The sequence below is a fragment of the Amblyomma americanum genome, chromosome 3 (genome assembly GCF_052857255.1).
Source record: "Amblyomma americanum isolate KBUSLIRL-KWMA chromosome 3, ASM5285725v1, whole genome shotgun sequence".
Lineage (NCBI taxonomy): Eukaryota > Metazoa > Arthropoda > Arachnida > Ixodida > Ixodidae > Amblyomma > Amblyomma americanum.
Window position 1 is genome coordinate 221,666,703 of NC_135499.1, and position 20,618 is coordinate 221,687,320.

The 20,618-nt window shown below is 48.3% G+C and overlaps 1 protein-coding gene across 2 annotated transcripts in view; it reads right to left on the reverse strand.

Moving 5' to 3' along the window:
- Positions 1 to 1,313: 1,313 nt before the first annotated feature.
- alpha-Catr (alpha-catenin related) overlaps positions 1,314 to 20,618 on the reverse strand; it is a 95,359-nt gene continuing 76,054 nt past the window's right edge. Inside the window, exons 12-17 of one of the 2 annotated variants that reach the window (XM_077660109.1) lie at positions 17,893 to 17,943; positions 17,099 to 17,281; positions 15,265 to 15,342; positions 13,925 to 14,047; positions 13,692 to 13,775; positions 1,314 to 11,102 (exon numbers count right to left, since the gene is read on the reverse strand). In XM_077660109.1, the coding sequence (XP_077516235.1) occupies positions 10,944 to 11,102; positions 13,692 to 13,775; positions 13,925 to 14,047; positions 15,265 to 15,342; positions 17,099 to 17,281; positions 17,893 to 17,943 (678 nt within the window). In that variant the 3' untranslated portion in view covers positions 1,314 to 10,943. The remainder of the gene's footprint in view (positions 11,103 to 13,691; positions 13,776 to 13,924; positions 14,048 to 15,264; positions 15,343 to 17,098; positions 17,282 to 17,892; positions 17,944 to 20,618) is intronic. The other variant, XM_077660108.1, reaches the window with a different exon arrangement.

The window sequence follows — 20,618 nt, forward strand, 5'->3', positions numbered from 1 at the left end:
GCGGCGCGCGCGGAGTGGCCGCGGTAGCGCATGACGTCTGAAATAATTTGGCGCTGTGAACCAATGATAACCCCCGGCTGCTGACGTCATTTGCAAGACGTGACGTCGTCTGCCAGGTTTTCGCGCGAAAGCGCGTCGCCAGGAGGTGCGAAAGCGGGAATTTTTTAAAATGTATTGTAAATTTCCCGTTCGCTTTTGAGGGCCCGTACGTGGCATGGAGGCTCGATGGTCTGTACTCTATATAGTGCAAGCATTTTAAAGCCAAGCTCAAACACCGCTTTCAGGGGCCCTTTAAGGAGGGCGCTTGTCTGACATGGTGCCCCTCCTCAGTGAGCTAACGATCTCTCTGATGATGCTCCAGTGCACAATCCCTCACTTGCTGCACTGACTCTACCTGCTAGAGGGATGCAGCCCCACAAACGTGGCACTCGCCTGCTGTTCACCTTCTTTCCTGGATGTGATACCAGAGCGACAGGAAACCATCCCGGGTGTACATTACTCAAAACTAATAATTTTTCTTGCCACTGCTATTAATATGCTTTTAAAAGGCACCAGCATCGTAACTTTTCCCATAGAAGGGTGTGAACATGTCACGTGAGCCACTACACATGTATGCTAGCTTGCTGGAAGCATATCAGCAGAGCTTTAGTTTATTGTTGTCAGATTTTAGCACTGGAGAGAATTTAGATGACTGCATATTTACACGAATACAACGCATTTTTTCCCTCAAATAATCTTCAGAACGTACCTCACGTTATATTTAGACAAATGTACAACAAATATAGAGCAAACTTTTTTCCGCTGCTCTTCGAGATACATACAGCAAGTTCAACCACCAGTCAGGCTTGCGAGTGATGAGGAGAAGCCAACTTCGTGATGACCGTGGGCCATCGGGGTGAAGCACAGCCTGAGCAGTTTGAGCTCGCGTTATAGTTGTAGTATTTTTTCATTTTCATAGAGACTCAACCTCCTCACTCATGTAGTAGTCTTGGAAATACGGAAAATTTATCATACTCAAATCGTTCTGTCATTTCTACTGTCTGCAACAAAAATTTTAGAAAAGAATGTCACTGCTGATACGCAATTCTGTGAAAAATGCTCATGTCCGTGGTTTTGTGTGGAATCACGGAGAACTATGGGCCTCATGCATGGGGTAGATCTTGCTGAAAGCATATGCCATATTCGAATCACAAAGCACTGCACAGGTAAATAATGCAGTGCTGCAATCACATTGTGCTCGTCCTTGCTCGGGTACCAAATGCAAGCAGCATGCATGTTAAGGCACAGCAGACAGGAGGTTGTGTTAATGTAAAACGATTTTATTCTGAAGGACACAAATGTATAGACATTGGAAGGAGAACATGTGGAAGAACATAACATTTGCCCAAAACGCAGCATACCTGATTTTTTTTTCACATTGCTTGGGCGTCGCATTACATCATCTTAGGAGTTCTGCCCTTGAATTGGAGGCGGACACTGCAACAGTGGAGGAAACGATTGTGCTCGAGATAACAACGTGCAAGCCTCTATTTGGCATGAAGAATGATCTGAGTGAGCACTAAAAAGATAAGTGCATTGACAGATGAACATCACAAAAGAAAGCTTCTTGAAATGCGAGTATAGCAGGACATTAGTAGTGGCAAAAAGAAAAGACATCATAAAAATACTTTTATGTCTTTGCTTTCCTGTTCAGCTCATCTGCACATAATGCCGAGTATTTGATTATGCTTCTTTCAAACTGGGGTAGAACAAAAGTGCATGCCATCAACCTGCCAGTATTTGTAGGCCTAGTATTTGGTGAAGCTTGTTTGCAAAGAATTCAATCTGTACACGAGAACACGCTTGGAGACTCTGTAACTAGCTATATTACATTCTTCCCAGGACAACAAGGAGGTGGGCTATTATTCTCTGTTTTCTTCTGAACGTCATTGCATCTCACCACCAAGTGCATGCCACGTGACTTAAGCAGCACATTGTTCATTCCCTACAAAGCAAGGATATCGCAAATGCAACAACACATGTAGGGGAGAAATGTGCAGTTTGCACTCTGAACGCAAAATGTATCTGCAGTCAAAAACTTTCAGTGGATTCTTTTCGCAATCGCTTGACTACAACAGCTCCCAACAGATCATACGAAGTTAAAAAACATCTTGAGATACCTATATTGCTCACATTTCGTTGTATGCTAGATGGCTGAAACTCTAAAACACGTCAATCATACCTAGCCTAGTAGATCTGTGAAAACACAACGCTGATTACCGGGGGTACCACGTGCTTCGCCACCAATCTTTGGGGCTCCACAGCTTGAAGTGCTGTTCTCTCACTGGGATTGTGGACCCTGCAGCGTGCCTTGTGAGGCTGCTGCGAGGATGGCCACGCCCTTTTGCCCACTCCTCACCCGGCCACACCCCTTCGTTACTAGATTTCTTCAAAAGCAAGCTCAACCGCACATACTTGGATAGCCGCGACTTGGTACGCGAATCTGTAGACGCTGCAAGAGAGCTGTCGTGATGCAGCCGTATGCAACGCAGCCCCCCCTAATCTCGGACGTTCGGAGATATGTGCTGCTTGCGTGAAGCGCGTTCTGTCCGTGATCGCCAAGAACTTCGCCAGGCATGCCCGTCCGAACTCGGGGGTGCTGCACAAGGAGCTCATTTCCCCCCAGAGGGTGATTCTGTGAGGACAACCGAACGCGCTGCCTATAGGCGTAGCGGGGTGATGTTGCAGAGCTCCGTTACCGTGACATTGATACGAACCAAACCGCAGCAGTGAAAAAAAGAAGGAACCTCCACAAGCCCTATGGCCGAAAGGGGCGCATCGCCATCTTGATGCTTCCAGAGGGCCGCGTGGCGCGGCACGCCGTGAAATCGCCTCGCTGTAGAGCCAGGTTCGTGCACAACCGAAATCCGAGGGGACTGGGCACCGCGGATGAAGAGAACGCGGACTCTTCTTCCTACACCCTCTCCCCTGTCCCAACCAAAGCGTCAGCACAGTCGTGGCTTTAGTCTTAACGCATTTGTCAACAACGCAAGCGGCCGTGAAACAGACAAACCGAAGGATGCGCCTCAAACCGCTAGCCCTACGTGTTCGGCAAACATCTTAGTCTCACGACCATATAGCGACCAGAAATGCGCAGACAATGATTTTTTTTTTCATATTCTTATATATAATATATATTTATTTATTCATTTATTTAAACCGTTCTCTTTCACATCAACACTGACACTTATATATGTACATCTATAGAAACAACCTTTGTCTGTTAATAGGATGGGAGAAATAGTTCAGTCCTACTATGTACACGAAGAAAACTGAAACCGTCGTAATATATATTTTAATGTATTTATATACTTACAGCGAAAAGCAAGCAGTGTGCTGGTGAAAAACAACTATAAAACGTGATTACGACATGCATTACTTGTACACCTTTCCCCTGTGTTTATTATCACCGCTCTTGTATCGTTTTGGCCAGCGGGGCTCTGCGCAGTTTTCCACTTGGGTTTCGCGCATGACGCCCCGGCTCGTTCGTCTCCCATCGAAACTTGGCAAGCGCTCCTTCCCACCGAGAAAGGCTGGCGCACATGTTGCAAGGAACCGCGTCGTCGCTTCTGCTGGGCGAAGAAGGCTGGCGATGGCCTTTCACGCACGGCCAGCTTTGTATTACGGATCGTGCCGCATGCTCGTCGTACAGTCCGGCACGAAGCAACGTGCGCTCGGCGCGAGATCCTTACAGGAACACGCCCGAATGTTCCACTCTTCTCCCTGAATGCATGTGTGAAGCGTGGACAAGCTCATGATCGGCTCTCGGACGATTATGCGACTATGCGCTTGCCACGTTGGGCGCGTTCCAGTGGGTTCAATCGCACTGGCATCTGCACGTGATAGCGGGGAGAACGCTTTCCGTCTATTGGCTGTAGCTATACCGTGCTTAGGGTTGCCGCCTCAGAAAATAGAAAAAGAAAAGAAAGGAAATTTTTCATTTTTTTTTTTAAATTGAGAGGATAATTCTACGGGTTTTGAGGTCTTTGCATGAACCTCCAGCAACTGACAGCATGCCTGTTTTAATCAATAGTTGGGAAATGCTCTCTTGCAAGACTGAAATAGGAGGACTCGGAAGAAATTTCTTCGAATAGCGGGGAAGCTGTAACCGAAGACGTGGGCGGCGAATGAATTCAGTGGGCAGCTCGCTAGGTGTTACTTCCTACAGGCAAGGGCCAAAGTTGTTTGCGGGACAGCCGTGATGTTGGAGACGGCGCCCGTTGTATCGTTTGTCTGCTCAGCAGTGCGAGCTGATGTGAGGAGCGTCCATAGAAGTGGTCTCGTTTGACGGCTTGAAGATGAAATGGGCTCGATAAGATACTTTTAGAATATTCTAGTTTACTTTACTTTTATCATAGCACGTACCACGCCCCGCCACTGCGCATGCGCTGATTGGTCCCTAGGATGGATGTGCATGGATGGATAAGGCTGAGCCCTTTAAATCGGGCGGTGGTTCAAGCCACCTAGCCATGACTTGTGAAATTTTACTCTTGTCTTGATTTTAGCCGCCAGTCAGATAACCTTCGCTTGGTTACTTCTACCCGCTTAAAATCTACTTTCCCTTCACTGTCCTTAAACCCCAATGCTTTGGATAAATCAGCCCCGCTGCTTTCCACTGTAGGGTGAAGCCCTTTACAGAAGCTGACGGAACAGGAGAGCTGACGGGAACGTGGCGCCCTAAGGGCGATCTGCGCATGCGCAGTGGCGCCTCGCTGCTCGCGGTAGCGGTACGAGCTATGCTAAAGGTATCTAACGTTACAATTCACTCTGGCACCTGGGCTAACTGAGTGCCCGAAGATGCGCTCGGCCTGCGTCAATTTCCGTCACAGGAGCCCAAGTTCTTCAGCCGTTCGCCCAGGGACAGCTAGAAAAGGGACAAATATGCGTGCCGTTCATGGGGACGAACAGGCAAATACCGGCCAGGTGGCAACCCCAGCATTGTCACTCTGCTGTAGCTGCGGAACGCTACGACTGTACGATCGTTGGCGAACATAGTTGATACGAGAGAAAAAACTCAAAAGAACGCGCAGGTGCGGCGCGCAGCGGTCCGCTATTCGACGAGCGTGGGGTCACGAAGGTAAAATGCGTTAACGTGGCGGAACCGCACAATTTGTGACTTCCTGAACGCGGCGTCACATTCTCGCTCGGTCACATGCGTCCAGGGAAACCTTGCAGGAAAAGCGCTGCCCGTATCCGGAACCATTTTGCCTCCGCGGTGGGCGCATGCGCGAACGACCGGTCCCTCGCCGCCCTGTGCCATTACACGACGTGGGGATATGTTACAAGAGAGCGCCACGAAGGGAAAGGCCGCCTGCTGCTGTTGCTGCTAGGGGGCTGCGCGCGATGACCGGACCGGATCTCCGTAAATGCCTATCAAAAACATGTGGCAGTGAGAGGACTACACCTAGAGGGGGGGAGATAAGGGCGACAGGCACAAGCTCTCCGCTTCCCTCTCGGCGCGAGGAGCGGCCAGCCTGGAGCGTGCTACCTCGGGGGTGCACTATCCTTTCGACTGGCGGACGTCCATGCACGAAACATGCTGCAGTGCTTTCCGAAAAAAGAAAATGGCGTCCTTCCCAAGTGTCACGGCTCGGCCACATCTGCGAATGGTCACTTCATCCTCTGTGATACCGGCAGCGCTCGGAACATGCCCATGCCGGGTGCCTTCCTCGAGAAAGAAACGGGAATGCCGAAAAAGCCATCGAGTCACGCGTGCTGCACAGCTCGGTCGCACGCGTCAAAGAAACTCGACTCGAACCTACATCTCCCTAATCCGGTTGTGTGAGAGGCCCGGTGTTCACACGTGCGAATGCCCTTATCATTAGGCGCTTCTAAAGTGTTGCATACAACGGCCTGTAAAGTACCATTGGCCTCGAAAGCAATATGTGCTCGCGATCACGCGTTGTGTGCGACTCGTTGGTCTCTATTTGGCACTGAACACCCTTGGGGGCGACGTATATAGCTTGAGTGTGCACACAACCGTGCGGCAGAATGTCATTATCACCCACACACACACTAAAAAAATAATAATAAAAGATGAGGGAGCCTATACGTTTGCTCCAGAGGATGCTTTCAGACCAGCGCTTTTATTGCATCATACTGCGGCACTCACTAGGCTACGTCGCTTTTTGAGACCAATACCGTAAAGTTCCGAATATCGATCTGCGAATATTTCTATATCCTGCGATCTGGCTACAAAGGTCACAGCAGGCGGCTACATATAGCTGAGTCTCAAAAAATACCTTCCGCTTTCCGTCCGCGAACGATTTGTTTTCAGATCAATCTTTATCACCCACTTGATGAACGTAACAAGCTATAGTACGGGTAGTGACAGCGATTGCCTCCGTCCTATCGCATGGTTATCGCGTTGAGAACGTTCTCGCTTAGAAGTCGTAACCTTTCTTCTCTGGTTGTGGTACACTCTAAACAGAAAGGAGTGAAAAGGGGAGTAAGGTGTTCTCTAGCGCACACTCTTTCACAAGACGGAGAGCTTACTCTCTTTTTACTCTCATTTAGGCGTATTAATGCTTAAGGTGTAAATTTTTCCAACCTTTCAGAGCTAACACAGACGGTCAGACACGTAAAACAATATTGTTTATGTCGCCTTCTCATCGGAAATAGCCATGCTGTTCTCGCCGTAGCGGTGCGCGTACTACTTTGCACGGACCTTTACTGAGATTCCTTTTTCTTTCCCGTTCAAAGCGCATTATTGCAGTCGGATTGCGGGTACCACCAGCAAGCTGCTTCAGCGCTAGCCGCACTCGAGCCTGCGCTTGCGGTGACTCCGTTGAGAAACCAATTGTATCGCTCGTTACGTTTGCGTGTCGGGCAATTTATTTCTGCACTTCTAGACTTTCTGGACGCGCCAAACACCAGCTTTACATCTGTGCGATGTGCATAAATGCGACGGATGAATATTACGTCACACCGACACAGAAAAGCTCACACGCCGCTACACCGACCGGCGGCTATAGGCTGTAGCGCCTCAGTAGCGCGCAGATTTTGCGGGTGCGCAGCCAACGCTGTTGCCTTTCCTGAGCACTCGAAGGGGGCGCTTGCCTCGGACGCGGATTAAAAGTGAATTTTGGGCTGCCGCCGACATTTGAACGTATGCTATGGAGGCAGAAACAAAACAGGGGTGCTTCTGCGCGAAGTCGTGTGCAGATGTGGCGCGTCGCCTTTTAGGTGCATGCCTTCGCCTGGCCTGTCGCTCCGTGCATAAAGGACAGGATTCTTGGGAAGAAAAATAAAAATAAGAAATAGGGAAACGGTAATCTATTAAAGAACGCCGTACATCAGACACGATCACAGTGTATGGCCGACGGTTCTTAAACTTCCTCTCTGCCTATAGAACGGTGTGAGCACTACATGTAAGTACTTACATATATAATATATATATATTTATATATGCGCATGTGTGTGTGTGTCTGTGTGTGTGTGTATACATTATATATATATATAGGAGGAAGGTTGACAGGAGAACACTCCAGTCCGGAGGTAATGAAATCGGAGTCCTCGAGAGAAAAGCAGCGTTCTCGGGAGATTCGACGTTGACTTTGATGTATACTTGAGACTGCGCCCTCGTGGGGACCCGAGCGACCCGCGGCGTTCCCCTGGCTTCCCCGTCTCGCGACGCGCCACCTGCGGGGATTCCCCGCAGCAGTGAGAAGCTGCAGCTGGCTTGTGCACTCGCGGGAGAAAGCAAGCAACGCGGGCGGACCGCCACTGTGTAGAACTACCAGAGAAGATTTCAAAGTACCGCATTCCCTTTCCTCGCGCCGCCGGGCTTCGTGGAACGTAAATGGCTGCCGCAGCCCAGCGTTGTCAGAACGGCGAGCACCAGCTTTCGCAGAGAATTTGCTTACGACCGGCGCCCTTCCAATGCCCACAGACTGTCTTCTATGGCCTGCACAAATGCAGAAGACGCCGCATAAACGAGTTACGAAAATTATTCCAATTTCCTCCGAGTGTTAGTTGACGACATCGTCGGAGTTGGATGTGCCAACTAAGCAGGGCATTGTCGCTTACAATGATGACGATACACAAGGCACCACAGTGCCGATTGTTGCGCACGGAACTTTAGGCAGCGACAGCCATATTCATTCCAAATATGGTAGCGTGGAGAGGAGAAATGCGGTACTCTGAGGAAAATTTCCGGCGGCTCTAATAAAGCGCAGCTCGCCGGTGAAGCGTGCCCACCAGATTTATTGTATTCTCGAAGGGAAAACGTTCACGACAGTATTGAGGCGCATAAATTGAGCTCGCGCTTGTCATAAGGCACAATAAAAAGGAAATCGGGTGAGACGACGGCTGGAGGCGCCGCAAATTTGGATGACGTCAGCAGCAGCCCGGGGAGTCCCCGCAGTCGCGCGCAGCCGCCGAGGTGAGCCGCGGCCGGCCGAGGGGCCCACGCGACGCGTTCTTCGTCAGCGCGCACAGATTTGTGCTCGCACACACACTCACTCACGCTTGGTGGGGTCGCCACCACAGCCGCACCATCGCTTCCGGGCTCATCGACTCCTACCGGAAGCAGGGCAGCTCATTCAACATGTGATGATTGGGACGAAATGGAAGGCTCGCGAGCGGTGCTTGATTCCGCGGGCAGGCGGCTGTTAGGCGCGTCTGAATGAAATAAATGACACCTGAAGAACAGCTCGTGACGACCTCCTGCTGATGTATGCTCCCGAGCACGAAACAGATTTTGCCCGAGGCGAGCGTGCAGGTCATCTGCGCCTCCTGCGGGGTGCCGGTAGTGAAACCGGAGGGCCCTGTCGGCTGTCATGCAGCTCCGGTCGACGCGGGGCTGGAGAGGAGGATAAAACGAGGCGCACCCGGATTGTTTTGTGCAACTGTGCGCCGGCCGACGGGCCCGGGCGCACAAAATGCACGCGCAGTTGCGAGACGAGGAAACGCGCGGAGGCAATATTGCTTTCGTCTTTGGCTTCTTTCACCCGCGGGGAAACGTCAGGGAAGACGAGGCGGAAATGGGAACGGGGAGCGATGACGTCTCGTCCCGGAGGAAGACGTCTTCGGATACCGCACGCGGAGGGGGCTGGCTATTCGGAAGACTTTTAAGACGGGGAACGTTCGAGAACGCGGATGCTCCGGGAAAATTTGTACGTTTCTCACTACGGGAAACAGTGGAGGCTGGGGCGACTATACAACGCACTGGCGTGTAGAAAATGGCAGCATGGAGATGAGGTCGGCCTCGGCACTCGGAAGGCGAAGCCGCGGCACGACGTAAACGAACGAGGACCACGGGGAAGAGGATCTCGCCTTCCTGCGGTGTCCGAGAGCTCCGTCCGGCGCCCAAGGACACGTGATCAAGCACAGAAGGGCGCCTCCACGGCGGCCCAAGTGACCGTAGGCTGTGCTGAGCGGTTAGCGACGTCTATGGATGATTTTGGAGCGCCTTGACTCACTCGGTCCCCCTTACGGGGCAAGTGTTTCGCACTACACGTTTTGTCACACATCTACAACTGTCGCTCTGTACCGGCCGACCGCACGCGCAGCCTATAGAGACGGCGACAAGAAGTCGCATCAACGTTAACTACCCAAGTCCGGAACAGCGGCCAACGAAAGACAGTGCCACCGAGTGGCGGCGACCGTTTTAACTCCACAAAGAAAAGAAGGCTTTCGTTTTCTCAGCTGCGCACACAGTGCTCCTTGCAATGTAAATCCGCCCCATTGTCAGTGCTGGTTCGTCACTCCTCACGTTCTCCAGGCAGGTTGGCATCATCGAGTGCATTAGGGTTGCTTCGGAAAGACGCACAGCAGGCTGGCATTAGCAGCCAATCTACTTGCTCAAGAAGCAGCGTGAGTAAGGGTACACGTTTAAATGATTTCAACGCGCAAAGTCGCCCGCTCCGTCGGAATGGCACCTTGGCACATGAGTAACTTAAGAGAGGATTTGTAATGTCGCACTCCCTGAACGGGGTAGGAGTGCGATGAAAACGGGGGAAAAAACCGCTTCAGGGTCAAAACCCACCCACGACTTGACGTGCAAGCGCGCAGTCTTGATAACCGGTCGGCAAGGTTGCGGTATCGACACGTGACTAGGCTTGCTTTGGAAAAGTTCATCAGCTCTGTGGTCGAATGTAGCGCAAGCAGATCGCACACTCTTTCAGGAAAACGCCAGAGTGCCCTGGTCATGTGCAGGGAAGTTGAGGCCAGCGGCCCGGTTTGGAATGTTCAGAGCCTCGGCGGCGAAAGCAAACTGGGCTTCGCGCGCACTTGGGCCTAGTGTGCAAAGGCTTCTTCTTTTGGTGGGTGCTTAGCACTCAGTGTGTCAGGCAGATAGGCGAAGTTGAGGCATGATTTTGAGCTCAAGGCTGGTTCAGTTCCGGCGACTGGGCAGCGCACGTCAAGAGTGGGGCAGACAGGACCACATCTGCTCTGACCACCGACCGGTAGTAGCGCACTATGCGTGTGCAACGTGGCATCTTCTGGGACGCAAAATAACGAAACCTGGAATTTTGAACGAAGGCCGGGGTCTGTCACATCACAGGACACTGTTCTGGCCGTGCAGTGTTTCCAGCCGTAGGTTATAGATGAGTTGGTTATACTGACAAAAAAGCAGACATAACGGAGGACGGTACGCCGCAAGAGCATGCACCTCCCTCAGAATTAGTGGGCATACACAACAACTAGACACTGCCGTTGCGCGGGTCGATGATCAGAGCAGAACCACCGAGCCACGGCTAGGCCGCCGGTTGAGCGCACTGCAGCTACCGCCGAGGCCGCGCTAGGCGCGCGGCGAGCGTCGGCAGCCGTGGGCGTCGCTCACTGACGGCCCGTGACCACGGCCCCTTAGTCCCGCTTGGATTTTGACCCTAAAAGAGTAAAAAAGACACCCTGGTACGGCGGGCGTCTTGCTTGGGCCTCCGGGGGCCCATCCCGAACTGTCAGATGCCCGGGTCTGACGAGCTGACTGCGCCAGGGCCGCCCTTAGACCCAAATCCTGCGCCGCCACCGCCTCCGTCGCTGTAGCTGTACTCCTCGTCCTGGTAGCCGCACTGAGAGTGCGCCCGGCCAACTTCCGAGCCGCGGAAGTCCAGGTTGTACTGGGCCCAGAGGCGCGCCACGGTTGGTGTGCGCGCATGCAAACAACAGACTGCCGCCAAAGCCATGGTGGCTTTGGCTGCAGCAACTGGAAAAGCTTTCAAAGTCCTTGCATGCAGTAGCTCCAGAAACAATGCCTAGCAAAGTTCCTCGCCGACGACCTTTTTGCAAGTGCCAAGTTTCCATAGCAGCCCGAGCAAAAAGGGCATCAGCCATTTTATCTTGAGTGCCATTTGTATGCTTGCTATGAGCCTTTCCTCAGTGCTGCAGTGCTGATTTTTGTTTAATGGTTAGTGAACTTTACATACCAAAGCAACACTGGAAATATCAGTGTAGCGGAAAGTTCCAAATTAACTTCAACCATTTGGGGTTCTTTGTCATAAAATTAACGCTCACTATACAGGCATTTTTGCATTTCACCCACTACCGCTTTGCCAGGAGACATATTTCAACATAGTTAATCATTCACAACGGTGTTGCTAAGATTTTTGAAACACTCGAGTACAGTAATGAATGACGGTGGCCATGATAGAAAAAGAAATTAAAATAAAGGGACCGTTTTGGGGTTGGTCTGCTATCAGAAAAATATGATACTAGCAGCACAAAGGTTTTTACAACTGCACTACAATCTCAATGTTCATTGAAGCACCACTGAACCTGAGTCACACTCACCCTGCATCCGACAAATTTGAATTCTAATATTACAATCCAAGGAACACTACTGTTAACACAGGAAGTAGAGTGCACCACATGATCTCTTTTCCTCTTTCCTTAAAGGGCCCCTGGCCATCCTCTGGTCGAAAATTTGCTATAATCTGGCATTGTTAGGCATAGTCTCTGGGAAACGCATCAATAAAATAATTTTGGAGAGAATCGTTAACAGCAGAGTTGCCCCCGCCGCAATCAAGCGATTTCATCATACTTCTCTGTGCCGTGCCCTCTGGAAGTAAGTTTCTCTCAACCGTCCAGGTGACAAGCCTTCTCAAGTGAAATTTCTCTTTCTCCTGTGCTTTTATTATAGGGGGGAGGCGCGGGATATGTCAGGAGCCTACGTCGTGGACCCGCCTTGCTAGGTTTTTTTTCTCTCTTTTCGCATTCCGGCGCATTCTCAGCGACACTGCATGCACTGCCTGGTGTGAACCTGTTGTCTTGAAACAACGTCTCATGGCGGGCGATGCTATGCGTGAAACACAATTAGGTATCTTTATTGGAGCGGGGCACGGAAATGCACGAGCAGCTATCTGTGGAGACATGCCACCCGTGTTCGAGGTAAAATAGGAAGAAATGATCAAAGCCTTAGATAATATTTTTACACACTGTGCCTTGGGTTATAGCGCAGAGGATGAGGAGGTTGGCTTTGTCAAAGAGAGTGTGAACGGGCTTTGATGCGAATTTTCAGTGCCTTTCAGGGCATGTGTGGCTCTAATATTTTGCAGAGATGATCATAACGGCCCGATCTACACACTGGGCTAGTTTATTTGAAATGTTCAAACTCGGCCGGGCCACTTAAACATACACATCCCGTTTCTGATATTTCACCTCAGGGGGCAACACCAGAGAATTTTCAAATATATTTAGTCGATCGGTTTATATTTCATTGATGTCCCTCGCTCAGATGCGATGAAAAGGTTTTTGGAATAATGAACAAAACAGATAGAAGAGAGTAGAAAAATGGAAACCTAAACTGAGTTTCAACCAACACATGATGTCATGGGAGACCACAAATGACGTCACAGATGCTTCCACAAAACCTCTCTTGTGCGCGTCGTATGGCTAAATTGGTGACAGCAATTGATGGCTATAATCATTATTTGCCTGAAATGACCAAAAAGCAGCTTGATTTTTTTTCTTCCTCCAAACGTGAATAGAATATTGGTGTGCCTGCTGCCCGTGACGTCACACACGCAACGTTGCCTGTGAAAATCGCCTAGATTGAGCCATTAAGCTGGAAATTTTAAAATTAATTCGTGCTGAAACAAAACTTCAGACTGCAGCGAAATCTGGCACAAGGGACCAGAAGACTGAGAAGAACCTATCGCAAATGTTTCAGTAAAATGCATGAGCGTCCAAAAAACTTGGGAGTAGTTCTTTAAAATATACTGCACTAAGAATGCAAAGTGTAAGCAACATTATGTTCAGTGGTTGCTGAAAATGGTGCCCAAGAATAAGGATCAGGTACTTATAGGTTTGGCCGCTATGATATGAACTGAAATGATATGCATGTAAGCAAGAAATATTCCAAGAAAGTTTCCAAAGAAGGCAACTTTATCTGTCCGGCAGAAGAAAAACCTGTGCAATGTAGTACTTCTCCAGTACTGTAGTTAGATTGTACTCGTAACAAAGGCACTCAAGATAAAAACATGGATGCATGGAGCACACTTAATTCCTGGGTTAGTGTTAGTTATGTATTAGATCTTGCTTTCAGCATAATTAGCAACCTGTTTCGTTTTTACGGGTTACAAAGAGAAATGGGGAATGCATGCATTTTAGTTATACAGGAACATCCACAGAACATTCACAAGAGCCAGAACTGTACTCATACGAGCGACATGTGGAATTGCTCAATGATTTTTTTTTCTTTTTTTACTTACCTTTGTAGCACAGACTAAACAGGTTGTGACCACTTTGGATATGACATTCATCAGGTTTTTTGTTTCCTGGATGACATTGTCAACCTGAGAGATATATGGAAGGAAGATGTAACATTTACATGGACAACAAAGCAATAAATATTACTTCACTGGAGCTGGCCATCATGAGTGGCATTCACACAACATCCAAGGGTTGAGTATGCGGGCAGGAAATGAAGGCCAGGGCAAATCACCTTAGTGAAAGTGGCTGCCTTTCCCACTGTTGGGTTCTTCACCGTGAACTGCAGCTGCTGGACAAATGTGGGTACCTTATCCAGAAACTCAAGCAGCTCTTTCTTGTGCTGTCCCGTGGGAACCTGTCAGAAGGTTACAAGAATGTATGAACCGTGCACCTTAGCATACAAGAACAAACAAATGAAGGCCTATTTGCTTTATTTTGCTTATGCTTCTCAGAAAATAAAAATTTGCAGGAATCTATATATCATACTAAACACAACTGTTTAGGCCTTCAATTCTATTACACCATTTGCAAATAAGATTTCGATTTTCTCAGTCATAAGTGATATTAATGTAGTTTCAGATCAATAAAGATGCAGGTACCCTGCAGGATAAGTTCACATTTAAAAGAAAATAGAGTAACAGTAAAACCAAACACTGAGTCAACAATAATGGCAGGTATTAGGTTCAGAATGACAAGACATGCTACTTTGGTGAGCAAAAAAAAATGCACAGGACAATCACTCTAAGTGTGCTGGAAACAACAGGGGTAGCTGTGCCTAGACATGTAGTTTAGAGGGATGCTACTGAACGATGCGGTTGAGGTTCACTCTTGAGAGTTGGTTTGTAGAGGAGGATTTGAGAGATGATACTGAGACTTGGTTGTGTGGGATACTGTTATAGAAAATGCTTTCTTGAGAAATACTGATGTGTTACTTTGTATCATTTGGTGATGACAATGGCGGCTTTGTGATCCATGTAAAATGTCGAAAGTAGGGGTTGCAACGGTGCTCATGCAGGCACTCTTGACACATTTTATGTTGTTATGTTGGTGCATGTTATGAACACTAAGTGATAAACAGTCATCCCTATCATTCTTATTTTCATATCACTGAATCCAAAAGGTCACACACCTGATGTGGGCGAATAAGCGATGCAATGATTCTCCTCAGTAAAGTGCATTCTTTCAGACATGATGTGGCTCTATGCAAATGTAACTATGTCATTTTGTATAGCTTTTTTTTTGTAGCCACATGGCTGTGCATGGGTGGAAGACAATGAGTAAATGATCAATTCACTCTTTCCCTACCATCTGCTAACCATCCTGGTTAGCTTTGTTGGTAGAGCAACTGCCTCGGAGAGGCGGTGGTCCCAGGTTCGAAATCCAGACCAACATGAATTTTTCTTCAACTACGAAGTTACTGTGAAAGCTATATAGCTGCCCCTCATAGCTGTATGGCTGCACTTGGATGGATGCTAATGATTATTACTACCTTATTAAAAACCTATTCTATCTTCAGCATTTTCCCTAAAAAACGCCACACAAGTCGAGTTACCAGGCTGCTACTGAACTTACCTGGTAAGAAAACTGTCGTACAACCTTATAGAGCTTGTTGGCTTCTTCCGCAAAGAATTCAGCTTGTGTAAATAGGTCCTATAAAAGAGAAACAAATATGTTCCTTAAAATTAAAGGCAAGAAGTCTAAAGAAGGGGCACACACACAAAAATGCCAGTAGAATATATTGCTGATATTTGACATAACTCATCATTGCAGCTGATGTTTGCTGTCTTAACCCTGTAATGCCAAAGTAATGCCTCCATTGGATAACAAAAAAAATGAGTTTCCCGCATTTTCTTATAGCTGCTCCCTATGTTGCTGAAAAGTAAAAGCTGGCAGCTTTCTCCTGCTCAGGCAAATGAAACAAATAGCAAAATACAAAAGCATGACACCACATGCCAATATAGCAGTTTACCAATTGAAATTTTAGGCTGTTTTGCCAGCAGAGTTGGCTTTAGCGGTAATTTATTGAAGTCCTTCTGTATCTCGGGAATCCGGCACCAACATTGCTTTAATAAATATGCTGAGAAAACCGGATTCCACAAGACTGTAAGGAACTGATATACTTTTGCAGTATATAAGAACTACTCACAATTTTACATTCCATATTGTATGCAATTTGCGGGGCATTACTACATGGTTAATACTTTCCAAACCTCTGCACACAGTGTCTTAAATGCTGTAACAATAAATGCAATTAAGAAGCACAGCTACTTTCTCTGCCAGAAGTCCCTTTGACTGTTCTTGGATTCATGCAAAAAACTGGTATTGACACACTGCTTTCTGCTAGTGCACCTGAGAGGCAACTGCATTACAAATCAGTGCCTCGTCGTTGTTATCATGCCAGATACGTCCACTTCAGGACAAAGGCCTCTCCTACTGATCTTCAACTAATCCTGTGTTGCACCAGCTGTGGATACCCCATTCCCGCACTTTATAATCTCATCTATTGACCTGACTCTCCCTGGAATTCTAAATCTGGTTATGCTCAGAAGCTCAGAAATAAATACTTGGAAGGCTGGTTTTATGCTGGGAGTGGACCATATGCTGTACTATCATTCCTCTATCTTAGATTAAGGATTTTGATAGGAGCGATTGATGGCACCAGTGAATATTTCTTTCCTTACTTGAGAACATACGCTTACCCTGAATTACCAAGATAGACGAAGTCTTCAATGCCAAGCTCTCTTTACGTCGATGAGTGTTGGCCTCATTACTTTTTTAACTTATTGATGTCCCTCGTATCCTAGATTATTTTTGTCTCTCAACAGTTAGTTTCCGAATTTATATATTCAAGCATGCTGCACGGATTTTTTAACATCCAGCCCGCTTTAATTTTAACTAAAATTCTAGCCGAAAGGCATTACAGTCATATAAACCTGTCTGAAGAAAAATTCAGAGAGAGCAACCCCATCCCCCTCCTTCCAGCCCCTTTTCTAGCTAAAGGCGCGCGTACCGCGCGTTACTAACACTCTTTCCAGGATATTTCAATTGAACAAACTACTGTAGCACACTGACCACCGCTGCAGTAAATTATCCAACATTACAGACCCGCCTGAGATTGTACACCATTTTACTGTCACAGAAGTCTTAAATAGGAATTCCGCGCGCCTCAAGAGTTCCGCATGGCTTTTTAGCAGTTCTGGCGAGTTTCTAGAGTACAGCATTTATGTAGTCTGCCAGCCACCCCCCACTGGTTAAAGCACAGAGGACGTTCTAAAGCAAGCCCAGTGTTAGTCCGGTACTTCTGTGCTCTGGCCGAAGCGTGCGCAGATAGCTGCCTCGTTCGACCATTTTCGTTTCTGGCTGTCGGCTGAGCGAAACGAGCGAGTCTCTCGTCGAGAGGACGTGCCTGTGTGGTCTTGAGGTCGCCCTCTCCTCGAGTGAACTGGTACATGGAGAAGGCCATCTGAGACATGGCGCGTGCCCGGCCTACGATGTCGTTCTCGGCGGCGGGCCACTTCTCCGTCTCGGCGTCCATCTCCGACGTCAGCAGCTTCATCTCGAGGCCCAGCTTGGCGATCTTGGCTTGCTCCTGTGAGACCACGCGCTGCTCTACAATTCTCGCAAAGCCGTGCGTACGCCGTTTGCAGACACGCGATCGAAATCAAGAAGTGGGATTGTGAGCACACGGTGTTGCCTTTACTCCTTTATGCTGATTACATCGGGCCAGGTCCAAAATGAGGCTATTTCAGAACACTGTTTAAAAGGACGGGTGCGCCTGCACAGACAGCTCGTAAGGCTAAGTATGCAACCGGGTTCTTCATTTAATCTAAACTGTGTTAAACTTCATGTTCAGGCTATCAGGCTACAGCCCAGTTTTTTATTTATTTACATGATACCTACGCGGCCACCAGGGCACTATCGTAAGAAGGTGGGGGCATGCAAATACACAAGACAGCTTGCTGGATATGTACAAACGAGTACAGCACATGAAAGACATCGGGGAACAGTTAAGGGAATAGTCAAGGTATCCCGCACCTTTTGTGGCTGCCAGGTGTGGTTGCCAAACGCGACATCTACCACATGGGTGTGCTACTGCCACGGACAGACATGCAAGGGCCGGTCACACACCGAGGCACTGAATTACGAGAACTGTGAGAGTTCCGCGACACAGTCCAAACTGCCGCAAAGGATGCAAAGTACCTCAGTGTCAAGCTTCATGGGCTTGAGTGGCTTGCTTGTTGTGCCGTGGCGCTGGAGGATTACGAGGGAAGGAGAAAGGGGGAACAAAAAGAGAGGGGCAAGGTATGAGAGCCATGCACGTCGCAGTATCGTAGATGAGGCACAACGAGAATACAATAAATCCGTTCAAGCGAACCATACGGACTGTGGAAACTTTCAAGGCTTTTTTGATTTGAGACGAAAGAATGGCCGTACACTGGTGGCGAGGGAATAGAGGAACAGACACCAACTGAGAGCCGTTTCTCCAACCCCAGCAGATAATTTTCAGCGTGCGCGCGCTTAGCGAACTGTGGGCGACTTTTATATGCGTGTCTAAAGTAAAAAAGCACTATTACAAGCTAATATTTCAGGTCCTCTTTTAATTTAACCTTGGATTTTGTTTCCTTCGACATCAGATGTGTCCTAAGCAAAAAACGAAACCTGATTGAGCTTCCTTGGCTGACACACGTTCACACAAGGACGCCTACTGATACGATAACATGATCTTAGGATACCGATAACAGAAGAGAGATAGAGAGATAACAGAGAAGAGTGTATTACAGCTAATAACTTAGCCTTCACGTAAAATTTACGCTTGAGGAAAATAGTTCGCCTCTGCATATGCGGTCTCGGAAGGCAAAGTGCTCCTACAGCATAATAGGTATGGCAGTGCAAACACGTGCTAGCGTACGCATCAAGTACAGGGAAACACGTAGCTGATGTGATGTCCAGCGTTCGTGGTGTCCGCCTCTCGCTTTTCGCTCTTGTTTTTTATCGCTCGTAGTATGTACCGCCGCGCTAACCTTAACAAATGAAGACGTTTCATGAGGAAAGGTAAGACACAGTAATTGTCGAGGGAACGGTTGGAAGGGGAGCCAAAGGAGGCTGAGAAAGAAGTGCCGCACAGAAGGGCTACTGATCGCTTTTGACCACCATGCACTGACATTGCACATCACACACGAGCGTCTTGTGCATCTCGCCTACATAAAAACGTGTCCGCCGCGGCCAGGATTCTATCCCATGGCCTCGTTTCCAGTAGCCGGACGCCACAGCCACTGTACAACCGCGGCGGGTAACCAGTTATTAATTCCATGTGTATTCCTTAAGTTAAGATGTCCGTATGCTTGGAGAATGAAGGAGGTGAGAACATTCATAAGCATTTTTTGTGTGTGTGTGTCTCACGAGCACCACGAAGAGCGACGCGCGGGCCGGCAGCCTTCAGATTACCCAAACCTACATGTGGGGACCCTGTAAAGAATACTCTGCCACAAGCATACCCATCTTGCGGAGAAGCACACCAAAACTACACTGCTCACCCATTAAGGATAGACACAAAACAGCCAACAGTCATTGCAAAACAAACACTGCACAGCGATTGCAGTGCTTCACAAAAATACATCAAAACGTGTCCGCCGCGGCCAGGATTCTATCCCACGGCCTCGTTTCCAGTTGCCGGACGCCATAGCCACTGTACAACCGCGGCGGGTAACCAGTTATTAATTCCATGTGTATTCTTTAAGCTAAGATGTCCGTATGCTTGGAGAATGAAATAGGCGTGAACATTCATAATTTTTTTTTGTGTCCCACGAGCACCACGAAGAGCGACGCGCATGCCGGCAGCCTTCAGATTTCCAAAACTACTTGTGGGGACCCTGTAAAGGATACTCTGCCACAAGCGTACCATTCTTGCGGAGAAGCACACCAAAACTACACCGCTCGCTCATCATGGATAGACACAAAAAAAAGCCAAGTCATTGCAAAACGAATACTGCACAGAGATTGCAGTGCTTCACAAAAATAGATAAAAACGTGTCCGCCGCGGCCAGGATTCTATCCCACGGCATCGTTTCCAGCTGCCGGACGCCATAGCCACTGTACAACCGCGGCGAGTAACCAGTTATTAATTCCATGTGTATTCTTTAAGTTAAGATGGACGCGCATGCCGGCAGCCTTCAGATTACCAAAGCTACTTGTGGGGACCTTGTAAAAGATACTCTGCCACAAGCGTACCGTTCTTGCGGAGAAGCACACCAAAACTACACCGCTCGCTCATCATGGATAGACACAAAAAAAGTCAAATCATTGCAAAACGAATACTGCACAGCGATTGCAGTGCTTCACAAAAATAGATAAAAACGTGTCCGCTGCGGCCAGGATTCTATCCCACAGCCTCGTTTCCAGCTGCCGGACGCCATAGCCACTGTACAACAGTGGCGGGTAACCAATAATTAATTCCATCTGTATTCTTTAAGATGTCCGTATGCTTGGAGAATGAAGGAGGCGTGAACGTTCATAAACATTTTTTTTTGTGTGTGTCCCACGAGCACCACGAAGAGCGACGCGCGTGCCGGCAGCCTTCAGATTACCCGAACCTACTTGTGGGACCCTGTAAAGGACACTCTGCCACAAGGACACCCTTCTTGCGGAGAAGCACACCAAAACTACACTGTTCACTCATTAAGGATAGACACAAAACAGCCAACAGTCATTGCAAACAGATACTGCACGGCGATTTCAGTGCTTTGCAAAAACGTAGCTAAAAAGCGTATCCTAACTGACATGGCACCCAGTTTTTTAGACTGTCTAAAGAATGGCGAAAAAGCAAAAAAAACAAAAAGTCGTAATGTGTGCCTTACAAACGATCTTTCCAAGCCGCAGTCGGTGCGTTGCCTTTCCTGCTACTCGTTTTCAGTTTTTGAAAGTTATAA